Source organism: Talpa europaea (assembly GCF_964194135.1).
Source record: "Talpa europaea genome assembly, chromosome: 12".
NCBI classification, from domain to species: Eukaryota; Metazoa; Chordata; class Mammalia; order Eulipotyphla; family Talpidae; genus Talpa; species Talpa europaea.
In genome coordinates this window covers 51,683,311-51,697,747 of record NC_140079.1, presented here as the reverse complement: position 1 = coordinate 51,697,747, position 14,437 = coordinate 51,683,311, and the positions used below count along the sequence as shown (strand labels likewise).

The 14,437-nt window shown below is 40.4% G+C and overlaps 1 protein-coding gene across 1 annotated transcript in view; it reads right to left on the bottom strand.

Moving 5' to 3' along the window:
• Window positions 1–13,384, bottom strand: part of HMCN1 (hemicentin 1) — a gene marked incomplete at both ends in the record, with an annotated part of 509,757 nt that extends 496,373 nt beyond the window's left edge. The window contains one exon of the mRNA XM_084251187.1: window positions 13,132–13,384. Coding sequence (XP_084107313.1) covers window positions 13,132–13,384 — 253 coding nt within the window. The remainder of the gene's footprint in view (window positions 1–13,131) is intronic.
• Between the last annotated feature and the right edge of the window lie 1,053 nt (window positions 13,385–14,437).

Here is a 14,437-nt window from a genome sequence, read left to right as displayed (position 1 = left end):
CTCTGGCAATGGACTTCAAAGTGCAAATAATGAAGTAAACAAAAAACAAAACAGATTTCACTTTGAATCTCAAAAAAATGATATTCCAGATAGTACAACATGTTTTAGAATTTTGCTCTCTACTGCTTAATGAAATCTTGTATTTTCTCGACCCTCTACTTGGTAAAAAATATGAAAGCACAAGCTCCATCTCACATATTTATGCCTTCTCCATACCTGTCCGTCTTATTAAACCCACCTCTCCCTGTCATATCTTTGCAGGAAGAGCTACAAATGGCCCTTGAAGCATTTTCAATGGCCATCAGAATGCCTCCCAGCCTGGGAACATCAAGGACTTCCTCCCACCTGCTCGCAGGAATGCTCTCAGAGATTTGGTGCTAATGGAAAATTGTTCCAATTAGGGTGTTTGATGTTTCCAAGAAAAGAAACCTAGATGTATACAAAGTCAAAATATTTTGGAATTCACACAGAATTTCCAGAATTCCTAGTTCCTATATAATTTTCCCCCATTTCAACAGTGATACCTTATGGAGGAGGGCAAAGGGGAAGATCCTAATGCTATCGCAATTCAAAAAATAAATGATAACAATAAAAAAATAAAATTAAAATGAAGACTTAGAGGAAAAAAATTTAATAAAACTAATGTTTCGACATCCCCCAAAAATCAAATAAAATCAAATGTTATGCTTTAAGAGTGGAAATCACATTTTTAAAAAGTCCAAATCATTTCATAATGATTTAAATAGCTTAAATAGTCCCCTCCAAAAATCCACTGAGACCCTTGTTCCTATCCAAAAGGAATCTGAGATCAGAATCCACGATACTCCCGGATACAAATACTTTCAACAGTATTTGGATCTGCTACTCATGAGCAGAACAAGCTGAGTTGCTCTAATAAAGAGTTAAATAGTTGTTTTTTAAACATTACTTAAGAGTGGTTGGCCAGGGGCTGAACTATGTCCCCCCAAAATTCACATAGTCCTATTCCCCAGCACCTCAGAATGTGACCTTATTTGGAAATAAGGTTGTGGCAGATGTAGTGCGTTAAGATGAGATCACACTGGAGGAGACTGGGCCAATAATCTAATATGACTGGTATCCTTATAAAAAAAAAAGGGGGGGGGAAATTTGACACAGCACTTGGGAGACTGCTCTGGGAATATGAAGGCAGAAATCAGTATATGTACAAGCCAAGGAACACCAAAGATCAACAGCAAGACACCAGAAGCTGGGAGGAAAGCAGGGAACAGATTCTCCCTCCCATACTTCAGAAAGAAACAAGCCTGCCAACACCTCAGTCTTAGACTTCTAGACTCCAGAACTGGGAGATGACACATTCCTGTTACCAAAGCCACCCAATCTGTGGCACATTGTTGCGGTCACCCTAGCAAATTAACACCATGGTCCCTTTGCCACATCTTTTTGGGCACATCTCAATCTCACATATTTCTCGATAGAGGAGCTGCCAAAAATTAGTTTATAGAAAGTTAGTCCTTTTCAGGAAATTTGGTCCATTTTGCAAGAGCTCCTATAATACAAGCCTCCATTGTGTCTTGTGTAAAATAAAGATTAACATCCACCATGAGTTTTTGTGAACCTTAAATGAGGTAAAGTATGGAATATATTTAGTTCAATGTGCAGTCCATAGTAATAACTCAAAGAATAACATGGGAGCTGTTATCATTGGAAATGAAAATTTTACTACTAAGCCCGTGTCAATAAGACGAGGTGCCTTAGCGTCCCTGCCCACCGCGCTGCCATAAGACGGAGGGCCCAAACTGGTATCTCACATTTATACCCAAGCCCCAGTAAGAAGCATATCCCACCCTGCTTTACACCACCCCCTTCTGTGGTCACTGCCCCAAATACAAACTATTCTACTTTGCTCTCACCTGCATCCTCTCCTTCTTTCAATGTCAGTTCACACCCATATCCTGTGACTTTCCAATCCATCCTCCTACAGGCAGCCTCCACCTAACTCCTCACTTCAAATGAAATGGATTTTTTGTTACCACCTCCGCTAGTTTTTTCCCACTTGGGTCTGCTAATTCTCTACACCCCAGACACGAAAGGGTCAGGAGACACAACACTTATACACTCCCAGTTATTTCTCTACGTTAAGAGAACACATCTGCCATTTTCAGGTGTATGTCACCTAATACATCCCCCACCCCTCTTCATCATTGTCAGCCACACAGAGACTTCAATAATTCTTATTAAATAAAAATGTGATACCCTCCTCACTGTCATCCTCACCACTCTGGATGTAGATTATTTTAACATCCATGTTCAACTCTGAAGCCCCAAGTTCCATGATCTTCATTCTATTCTAGTTTAACTTCCTTTTCTACGCAAACTGAAGTCTATGACCAATCACTCTGACTACTTTTACCAATAATCTCAACTTCCTTGTCATGCTGTCCTTCCCATTGAAATCTGTACTTCTATCAGCCCAGTACATGCAGATTTAGCCTTATTGTCTGTCACTTCAGTCTCTCTCTTAATGATATTTTTCTCCACCATATTCTATTTCTTTAGTCACACCTGCTCAACAAAATCCCAGTCTCAGATCAAAATAGTGGTCAATCTCAGCAGTTATGCCCAGGATGCTGAGAGCTGTCTGAGAAAATCATACTGCTAAGCAGTCATCAAGCATTACAAATTCATCTTCTGACTATATCTCATCCTGGGAAACCTTCTACATGTCTAAAGTCACCTTTACATCTAGAACTCCAATATTCCTCTAAAGTCCCATACTTACTCTTCTCTCATTCTCTCCTCTCATCAAATGACTACTCTCCTTTCTACTTCTTTAGGAGAAAAAAGAGTCCATCAAACAGAGAGACAACCAGCCTCTCACCTAACACCTTGTCCATGACATGTCAAGCATAGTCTGCCACTCTCCTCTCACACTGCACCAAGCTTTTCTCTTCCCTACCAATCCATCCCCCTATTTTTGCATCCCATCCTCTACTGCTTTTTCAAAGTCCTGGTTTTATAAATTACCTGGCTTGTCATTGGAATTTTCTATTTCTTCTACTCTACTTAAACATTCCCTCCTCTTTTTAATATCAGAAAAATGTCCTTTACCAACTCTAAGTCCCATTCACTAGCATTTTTTAAAAATTTACTCTGTGCAAGGGATTACACTAAATTTTGAACACCTATTTTGTCAGTCCTCCTTATAAAGTAGATAGTATTATCCCCATTTACTAAAACCAAAGCATAAAGAAGATAAGATCATTGACCAAGTAATCGATGGATCCAGACATCAGGCCCTAGAGCCTATGCATTTAAACCATGACGCTATGTTTCATGGAAGAAACACTGAATTCTCACCTCCACTTTCTTACCTGTCATTTCAGTCTCCTGACTATACAGCTCCAATGAAACTGTCATTTTTTTAAAGGTCTGTCCTTTTATTTTTTTTTAAGATTTATTTATTTATACAAGAACTGGGGTACAGGCCAGATGCGCGGGAGGGTGAGAGGATTCACCGGAGACAGCGCAGGGAACAGAACAGACAGACTGATGAAATACACTGCAGAGGGGAGCAGCGGGAGAGACAGGAGAGGTTTGCCATACCATCTGGGATTCTCGCCGGCCGGCAGGGATCGAACCCGCACTGCAAAGGCTGCAGACAGCTTCACAGTGTGGCGCTCAACTGCCTGCACCACCAGGGAGGCCCTGAAACTGTCATTTTTAGGCTTTTAACTTGGCTTTTAATTTTGCTAGCTTATAAGTGGACACAAATCTCTCCTGCTTAAAACCCACAACTTTTTCATTCCCAGGCACTGCTCATTCCTGTTACTCTTGCTGCTTACCTGAACTCTCCCTCCCAGTATGCTGTATGAACTTCCTTTGCTCTCATTGTCTTTTATATGTTTGTGTTCTCCATAGACCTATCCTGTCTCCCTTTTTTACTCAGTCCACATACTTTCCTTGGATGATCTCATTTATTCCATTGATTCCAGCTGTCATCTATATAAATTTCAAGTGGACAGAACAGTTACTTGGCACTAGTCACACTAACAATGACAGTTGTAAATGCAGAGGGGGTGATACCTGGAGGCAGACCAGCCACCCAAACAGAGCCACACAGGGAGACACGTACTGTGATAAATTCACTATGACCCATAGTCTAGCTCTTAGACTTACAAACTTAGAACTTGAACTTGACACTGCCAGAGTATTTTAAACAATAGAACTGATGTATAAAATTGGTATGACAAAATACGAGTTGCCAATGAGGAACATAACTGTCTGGTGAATCTGCTGTCTGTATCAGTCTCACAAGTGCATTCTCTCCCCATAAGGGAAGTTCATTAAATTATCAGAAGGTTGTTTGATAAACACGCAACCAGAACAGGAAGAGATCATATGACATCATCCCATATTTATAAGAATGAACTGTCCACCACCACTGTTGTAATTTTGCTGAGAAGTAAAGAGGCTATTCAAGTATAGCGTGAGTACCCTGAGTTCTAGATAAAACATGACTGTAAAATCACTCAGTCTGCTTCTGTGAGTCTCTTTTTCATTGCTGACCACCTCCCCCACCCCCATAGTTTTGGTTGATATTTTATTTTGGACAAAAGAACATATAAGAAACTTACTGTCAAGACTTAGTGTTCTGGAAGTAACATCTCTTAAAGCTAACTTTGCATATCTTTTCACTTCCATTGTACATTAATTTCATTTTTTAACCGGAAAGCAGTCATGTTTCTCCTTTTTCATCTTCTTGGGCCAAGTCCAGCCCATTGAACTTTCTTTATAGCTCTCAGAAATCTATATTCTTCTCCTTAATTCCAAGTCACTTCAATATCGCCCCTGTGAATTGCTATGATGGCCTCAGATTTCATAGCTCCCCTCTCAGAACTGCATTGGGAGATAGAGATCTGAAATGAAAGCTCAATCATGTCACTCCTCACTTATGATTCTTTCAAGCTCCCAATAGCTTTCAGGATGAAATCTGAGCTCCTTAATATTTTGATTAAACTGCTTTTACTCAAGCACGTTTCTCAGGTTTCAGCGCAGGGCACACTTCTTCCAGAAAACTGTTGCTGACCATCATCACCCTCTTAACTCAGAAGCACTGTTCTGGATTCCCCAGCACCCTGGGGTGTTTCCTTCTACTATGAAGTTCACAATGGCACATGGTATCGTTGCTTCTCTCAGGCTTTTCCCCACAGACTCTTAGATTCTCATAAGCTATATGACTCATTGTCAAAATCAAGAGCCCCTAGCAACACTCTTGACAAATAGTAAGGAATCCATTGTTGAATGAATGAATATAATGGCTTACCTTAGGATTTTAAATTCTCCTGCTGGTTTTCCAATCATGAAGCAGTGGTCTCAGGCTCAAGAGGACAGTTAGCCATGAATAAATGCTTTTAAACATGGAGTGTATTAGAATAATGTTACATTTGAACTTGTCTTAATTGTACTTTGCCTGTGATTGATTACTTCAAATGATCAAGTAGGTATTTTTCCAAGTTAATTTTTTCAGTCTTATTACATAAATGTTCTATTATTTTCCTTGATAACTGGCTTCCCTACAGTACCTATTCAATTTTTATAGACACGTGTGAGTCATTCAATGAGAGCAATACCAATGATTCTATAGCACTTTTAAAGTCCTTTCACTTATATAACCATGATAATATCACTAAAGTGGGAAAAGTTAATATCATTACACAAAAGTCCATTTTTTTAATTTTTCCTATTCTCTGTAGATATGGGAGCTCCACATGGAGATGTATCAAAAAAGACAAAACCAGGCTGAGAATTCCCATAGAGTTATAAGAAGCACCAATGATATCAAACTTTCATTTGAGTCAATCTGCTTGGGCATTATTATATTTTCTGTGACCTCCTTTAGCCAGTCCAGTTGGTCTGGAAGCAGATTGTCTTACATCAAGTACATGATCATTCCAAACTCCACAGAAACCTCCCCACCAAAACCACCTGTCATACAAACATTCAATGCCCACAGTACTTGGATATTAGTTGGACACAATGATCCCTCCATCTCATATTCAATCTTGGAGGGAAGATACATATCACCTAAAAGATCTAACCCGCAAATGATCATATAGCTAAGTTTTATTCTTTGCTGGTATGGTTTAAAAAGTAAAACCATGGACATGAAAGGAAAGATTAAAATGCCCAGAGAAAGCAGTTCTTGTTTGCAGCATCATTCACTCATTTATTCATTTATGAAGTATTTGTTGAGTTTCCACTGCATGCTGACCCTGATAGATAGGGAGATAAGCCGAGTTATCTCAACCATCAACAATGGTTATTGTCTGTTTGACCTGACAGACTACAAGCAAACCCAATTTTTGATTTATCACAGAGGGCTATTCTCTGACTTAACAAAAACAAAAAAACCTTCATTCCACAGGAGTCAGAGAGGATTATGTAAAGTAGAAACATCCCTAACACATTCAACATATATGATTCATCACAATTTGGTACTCATATTTTAGGAAAATGTTTTCATTGTGCATAATAAAACATCTCCACATATCCTCACAAAATATCCAGTGACATAGGATCCACTCTCTCAGTTTAAAATATTCTAACATCCCAACCCACAAAATCTCTGTGTCTTAAATTTTGGTGCATTTCCTTCCATTGGCTTTCTCTTGGACTTAAAAGACTAATCCTCCCCTTCATGAAAACCCTTCTTGTAGGATATGAGAAAGGAAGACTAATAGCTTCCTGACTTTTTTCCTATACGTATTGAAACTAAAAACAGTTCAATTTGAAGTCTAGTTCATATAAATTGGTATAGTTTTTCAAGGTCTGCATGTGCAATATTTTCTTGTAAAAACTGTTTCTATTCAGGGCCTCCTTGATGGTGCAGCGGTTAAGCGCTGGGTTGCAAAGCTGCCCGCAGCCTCTGCAGCGCCGGTTCCATCCCCGGCCACCGGCAAGGGTCCCACATGGCGCACAGACCTCTCCTGCCATGTCCACTGCTCCCCTCAGCAGTGTACTTCGTCAGTCTGCCTGTTTTGCTCCCCACTCTGGCTCTGGTGAATTTTCTCACCCTCCCACGCTTCTGACTGTACCCAGTGCTTGTATAAATCAATAAATAAATCTAAAAAAAAAAAGTCTTTAAAAAAAAAACTGTTTCTATTCATATGGTTTCAGGCGATTTTGTCATAGTCTAAGAAGAACTTTGCATAAAAGAAGTCCTGGAATATTTTCTTAGCACCTTATAGTCCTTCAGAAACATACCAAGTCACTGAGGTCTCACTGGTTCTACGACAACGAAACTGCTAGGGTAGAGACATGTAATGGTGATATTTCTCCCAGTGAATCAAGCCCTTGCTACTCTGAATGTCCTTGCAGGCATTTATCTTTCTGTATATCGTGAATATTGAAATCACAGAGTTTGGTACTCATTTTGGCAATATATAGGCTAAAAAGTCATGGGCTCTGCTCACAACCTACCAAAAGACTAATTTTGTAGACAGACAAACAGAAGTCTGGCAAGGTTAAATAATTTGTTTAAATAACAAAAATAAGAGAACGCAGATATTCTGTTCCAAATTGGATGTTCTTTCTACTTCATTGCAAATGTATTTTGTAAAACACTGGTGGAATCATTTGTCAAACTAGTTTCAACTTTAGCTTTGTAAATAGAGCAACCATTCCAGTAGTTGGACACAACAAAATAATTCTAAGATTTCTAATTCCTTTTCTCCCAAGCCTTTCTGAAATCTCTCCAGACAGGCTTTCACTCCTGCCACTTACTTCACTATACTTAAGTCACAAATGACTTCCACACTGCTCAACTGATTAGCCAATTTTAAGCCCCCCTCTTAATTAACCAATTAGAGGTCCTTCCTTAAAACACTCTTTATTTCTGAGATAACAAGTTTTTCCTCACTCTCTGGCTTTAATTGCTCAAGCTACTTTGCCAGTTTATTCTCATCTGTCTGACTGCAAAAATTCAAAGTGTCCCAGGGCTAGGTCGTAAAATCTTTCTTATGCTTCATTTAATCAGTCCTCAGTAGCCTCACCCAGTCTTGCAGCCCTAAATAACCCTCTTTATGAATGTCTTTGGATTCAAAATTTATATCTCTGACCCAGACCTCTCCTCGTGAATTCTAACCTCATATATCCAACTGCCATCTTACTATCTCCACTTGGGTCCCAAAAGACATCTCAAACTTTTATATATCCAAAAAGGAAGACCTCATCTTCCCACTCTTTATTAAACCTGCTTCTTGCTCATCCTTCTCTATCTCAGTAAATGTTTATGGTATGATTGTGTCCACTCAAACCAACTCTTCAGAATCTATCTTGTTTCTCACACTGTCCATCCAGTTCATCATAAATCCCTTAGGTTTTATCTTCAATATGGATATGTAATCTGATTGTTTCTCAAAACTTCTACAGGGACCAGCCTCACCTCTGGTATACCACTCCCCTCTGCCAGAAAGATATAATAAAATACAACAACCCTATATCCTCCCTGTTTCTGCCCTCGCTCCACTTTAGACTATTTCCAAACAACAGTCAGAATGCTTATGTGGATGCATAAATCAGATCATGCCACTGCTCTGTTCAAGACCCTAAAGTGATTCCTACCTCACTCAGAGAAAAGCCATCTCACAATAGCTAAAGAACCCTTTCACCCAGCTGCAACATCTTTCTGGCCTCACTTCCTACGTCTATTGTTGTGCTCTACATAAACCAGTCTTTTAATGAAAAAGTCAGGACACTTGCCATTAAGGCTTTTCGTTTATTATTCCTCTTTCTGCAAGTCTTTCTTCAGATATCATCATTGCTCTTTTCTTCCTCTTTAAGCCTTTGTTCAAATGTGACCTTTTCCAGTGGAAGCTTCCCTGATCACACTCAAAACTATACCACTGAGTCCACCTCAAACTCCCCATACGTGTCTTTTTAAAACTTTTCTCCAAAGCAATTATCACCAACAAACATACGACATGTATTTTAATTATTTTCTATTTTGCTTTTTTCCTCCCAAAAGAATGTAAGCTCCATGAATGCAAGAGCTTTCATCCATTTTGCTCCTTTCTATCCCCAATATCTAAAGCAATGCCTTAAACATAATAGGTTAGTGAATGAATAAATGAATGAAGACTTATATAAGATTTCCTGGTGGGGGGGAATGGAGACATAATTGTGAAGCAGAAGAAAAGAAACCTTCCTTATATGAAGTGCCTCATTAAAATACACTATTCCATGTTCTTCCCCCTCTCTGCTTGGGCATTAAGGGGGGGAGGGAAAAGGAAAGACAGGTGAGTAAAGAAGCTGTAGTCACACATAGACCATGAGTCCTCCCCAAAGTTTTGCTCTAAGGAAGACAAATACATTTTCAGTGTTATAAAAGCCTAGCAAAAATTAACACATAAGAATTAAAATTTTAGAGCCTCCTTGCTGGCGCAAGAGGTTAAGACGCAGCATATGAAGCTATGCACAGCCACTGCAGCATGAGTTTGATCCCCGGCCGGCCAGGGAGCTACCCACATGGCGCAGCAGACATCTCCTGACTTGCCCACTGTTCCCCTCAGCAGTGTATTTCAGTAGATCCACCTGTTCGATTCCCACTCTGTCTCTAGTGAATCCTCTCACCCCCCACACCTCTGGCCTGTACCACAGTTCTTGTATGCATAAATAAATAAATCTTAAAAAAAGAATTAAAAAGCTTAATTAATAAGCTAGTATAAATGAGATGTAAACAAATCAGAACCCTCATAACACTGCTGGTAGGGCTGTAAAATGGTGCAGCTGGTTTGGAAAACATTCTGGCAGTTCCTCAATTAAACACAGAGTTACCACGATTGGCTCCCAGCTACATACCCAAGAGGAATGAAAGTACATGGCCACACAAACTTGTACACAAAGGCTTATGGCAGCATTATTCACAACGGCCAAAAAAATGGAAACCCAAATATCCATAATGTCTATAATTAATTAATGGATAAACAAGATGTGGTATATCCATACAACGGAATATTATCTGGTCATAAAAAGGATACAAACTAAATATGGATGAACCTTGAAAAATACTAAAGTTAAAGAATCCAGCCAAAAAATACCATATATTTATATGAATCCATTCATACGTACATCCAGAAAAGAAAACTCTATAGAGGTAAAAGTAGATTAACAGTTGATTAGGGATTGGGCAAGTGTAATAGAGGATTAAGGATTTGATAATTAAGGAGCTGAAAAGTAAGGGGTTTCTCTTTGAGGTGATGAAAATATTCTAAAATTGACTGTATACAGGGTCATACATATCTGGGAATACACCACAGACTGAACTATTGAAATGTACATTTTAAACACATTATTGCATGATAAGGAAATTGTATCTCATTAAACTTGTTAAAATTAATAGCGTAAATGTGATAACAGAAGTGAAAAACAAATCTTAATCACAGTCAGCATCACAGATTGCTTGGCTTTCAAGACCCCTGGTGCTCTCCAATGCAGCCTTCTTCCAGGGTGAGCTGCTGGTCCTCCAAGGTTGGCTGCCTCATGCACACATTCCAAGTGACTTCATCCCCTCATTGTCAGCTGATTACATAACTTGTTAGACGGTTTTTAGCCTCTATATCTATTTTTACCATGGGTTTTTTTTTATCTCCACTTGCAAACATGCACCTATCCCAAACTGTAATCCAGAGATCTATATAATCACCTGCAAAACCCTGTGTTTTTGTCAAATATCTTAAACTATATCCCAGGTCGTATCATTACTTATTTGGTCTGGCCAAATATAATGGCAGATGTAAATGGGCTTTGAAAGCTGTAAATATTCAAGGTTATTAATATAATTTTATATTAAATTCCACACATTGTTTCTTTTCATGTTAGTTGCATTACCCAATCATAGGAGTAAGTGTTATAACTATGAAAAATAGCTACATGTGAAAGACAATCATCAGATGCCATAGTAAAAGTGACCTGAGAGATGTCCAACTCCAAGCCTCTCATTTCACAAGTTGAGGAAATAGTTTCAAAGAGAAAAAATGATTTTTAAAATTGCACTCAGAGAAACAGTCAAACCCCCATTCAAGGCCCTTTGTGTGTTAGTTGGAGAAGATTGTCAATCAGAAATAAATGGGAATCAAAAATTCTTAAGGATAATACACACGCACAGAAAATGTCACACAAATATAATCCTTTAAAGTGGATCAGTAAACTAAAGGCTATTAATATATTTTACCTTCTATTTCCCACTTTATTTTCAATAATACTTTAAATAGTCTTAGATAACAAACACTGGCTATTTCTATCTTGAATCACAATGGAATTGAAATTAATAATTTTTCTGAATTATGCATAACTATAAAGTATTCATAATTCTGCATTAATATGAAAATTAATCATTCTTTCATTGTTCAATTAAAAAAAGCTCTAATTTATTAGTCATCTTTATTGGCATGCCAAGTTTGCCCCACTTTGAATCATGATTGCTAAACTATAGGAAAGTCTACTACAGCAAACTTTCCCATTTGGTAACAATTGAAAGGCGACACATTACAACACAATTCCAATAATTTTTCATATCACATCAAAATAAGATGATTCAGTTTCCATTTATGACTTGAGGCAATTTTTTTGTGTTCTTGTTACAGCAACATCATTTCATAAGGGCTTTTGGATAAAAGCAAATTGTGGTGTTAATTAGAGAAAACAATTTTTACTTATTTTTCAGCCAACTTCAGATTCATCCCTATAGAGAAACATGTTTAGGCTATTCCAAATTTTGGAATTTGTTTAATTCCAAAAATCTTGAACTGCATCACAATTGGCACCTTGACATTTAAAAAATTAAAACAGTATAACACATAAGGTATCTCACTAAGACAGCAAACACAATAAATAACCATCCACTTACTTATTCAAATATAAGGGACATTTCATGTTTCCTCAATGCAGAAATTACTAATACACATGTATATGCTAGAAGAGTAATATAGGTTATTGTTTTCATCATCTACAGAGCAAAATAATACCAGAAAGTTCTATTTCCTTCTAAACTTCTCCCAGTGCCATTTTTTTAATAGCTGAAACCTGCCACATTTAACAGCTACCAAAAATTTCAACACATGTATGTTTGTCAAATGCACAAGGAAAGAATTTGAGACTCACATCAAGCTCTCACTGGGAAGGGGTTGTGTCAAGGTCTTTCTGAGGAGAGAGAATTTCAAAGCAGGGGAAATGTGGGAGAACAGTGGGGGAGGACTTTAAGAAACCACTGCTTTATTTCTTCATGTAGGCAGCGATCTGAACTAATGAAACTCAGGTGAAAGTTAGACAGGCAGCCCCAGGCTCCCTCTTGAATGCTGCCCTGGGGAAGGACAAGGAGGGCTCCTGGAAGCCTCACAAAAAGGTGCCACTTTAAAGAGAAGCTGAGGGGGAAATAAATAAATAAATAGGATCATATTACAGTGGAGCAGCTGAAACCCATGGCTTTAGGGCAAAAAATAAAGTGAGTTTGCTTCAACTACCTTTAAAGAACACCGCCATTCCAAATTACACGCGTTTCTGGATGAAACAAGGACATAATGTTTATAACCATCTGTGAGCCTAACTAATGATGATCTGGTGCAAAGATGAATAGACTCGGTTAAGAAATGAATGGCTTCTCTCTTATTTTCTCCTCCCCAGTAGTTATTACCTACAAGCTTCCTCATGTCTCACACACAAGTTTCTTCCCTTGTCATGTGGGTTTATCCTAAGTGTGCGCTCAACCTGGATGATAGCTCTTCAAGCACTGCTGCTGAATAGCCATGTCCCAATCGGCCTTGGTAATTAAACATTTCTTTAGTTCTAAAATTCAAAAGTCAGTGCCCTCTGATACTGATGTCATAGCTCAAGACTTTGGGCTCTGCTTTCCGTAATTCCATACTTCCAGCTTTGGGGTCCACGGTACAAAGCATCCCCCACAAGCCATCTAGCCCCTGGCGGAGACTGGAGTAGGTATAAGGAGCAAGCCAGATGCCAGCCAGCAATTCTTTGTTACGACTGCAGCTAGCTACACATAAAAAACGGTTTTGGAATTCCTGTCAAAGGCGATCTCACAGCATAGAAATAAAGTAATCCTAAGAAATAAACACAAAGAATAAACGTTTCCCTTACCTGGATCGTGGAAAGGCACCAAAGCAAAGTTGTAAAGAGGTCTCTTGGGTCTTTTCAAAGACGTCTCCAGAATCTTGGACGCCCCTTCGATAACCTGAACCAAATCATCGTACATGGACCCAGTCACATCAAACACAAAAGCCAAGGTGGAGGCCCCCTCGGGGATGTCCTCCGGGGGGCTCGCCTCTTGAGCTAGGGCACAATAAAGGAGCGCAGACAGCAACGCGGTGCGGGCAGTGTCCCAGGAAATCATTTTCTTTCCTTTTCTTTCTGAGTGTCTCCGCTCTGGGCTCAGCCCTCCTCAACAACAGGCAGAGGCTTTCCTCTCAGAGCCGCTCATGAGACTCTGGAAATGTCTGGGAACTGGCACCAAGTTTGCAGCTGGGAGTCAGAAGGGGACTAGCGGCGAACCCGGACCCCAGCGGGCCTGGGCGGGCGACTCTGTGCGGACGCAGCTCCTCCCGGCCTGGGTGCGCCCCCCGCCCGGCGTGTAGGAGTGCGGGCAGCGCGCGGTCCATGCCCCGGGGCGCTCAGTGCTCCCGCGTCCCGCCGAGTCCCGCCGCCCCGGCTCCCCGCCGCCCGCCTGCCGCCGGAGCGGGAGGGGGCGCGGCTTCGCCTCCTGATTGGCCGCCGCTCCGCGCTCCCCCGCACCCCCTCCCCTGTCGGCTCGGCCCCCGAGCCTGGGGTCCCAGGGCCAGACCCGTTCCAGCGCCCCGCTCCCAGTCCACAGAGCCCCGGAAGACAACGGCTTCCAAAACGTGCGCCAAGACGCACGCTAAGGGACACACATTAACTCGCAAAAAGGGGATGTTCTCTTTGTGCTGTGTGCACCGCTGCTTCAGACACCTCCTTCAGCACAGCCCCCCAGAAGTCAAGATGCCCACCGGGCCTCCAGTCGCTCACCCACACGGCCCAGCCAGGAGGGGGCGCTGGAGGCTGTGGGGGAGGAAGGGAGGAGACTCAAGGAGGAAAAAGAAGTCGAGGTTGTTGGAAATGAGAGCGTACAAGAGAGGGAAGTCGCCGGTGGTAGTTAGGAAAGATGGTAGAAGGAAGGAAACTGGGTGTGAAAACAGGATGGAAATTCAGTAGAAAAGATGGTGCCTGGTGAGAGAGAAAGATCTCAAAGAGAAGACAGATTTTTTTTGAAATCTTATTATCGAGACACATGCTTGCTGGGCAGTTTGAATCCTGGCCTTAGTGTGGTGAGGCAGAATAATATCCCCATTCACATTTCCTCTCATAGGACTGCCATGTGCCAAGTCTAGGTCCAAGATCTATTAAAAAGGTGGCCCCCTCTATGACGTTT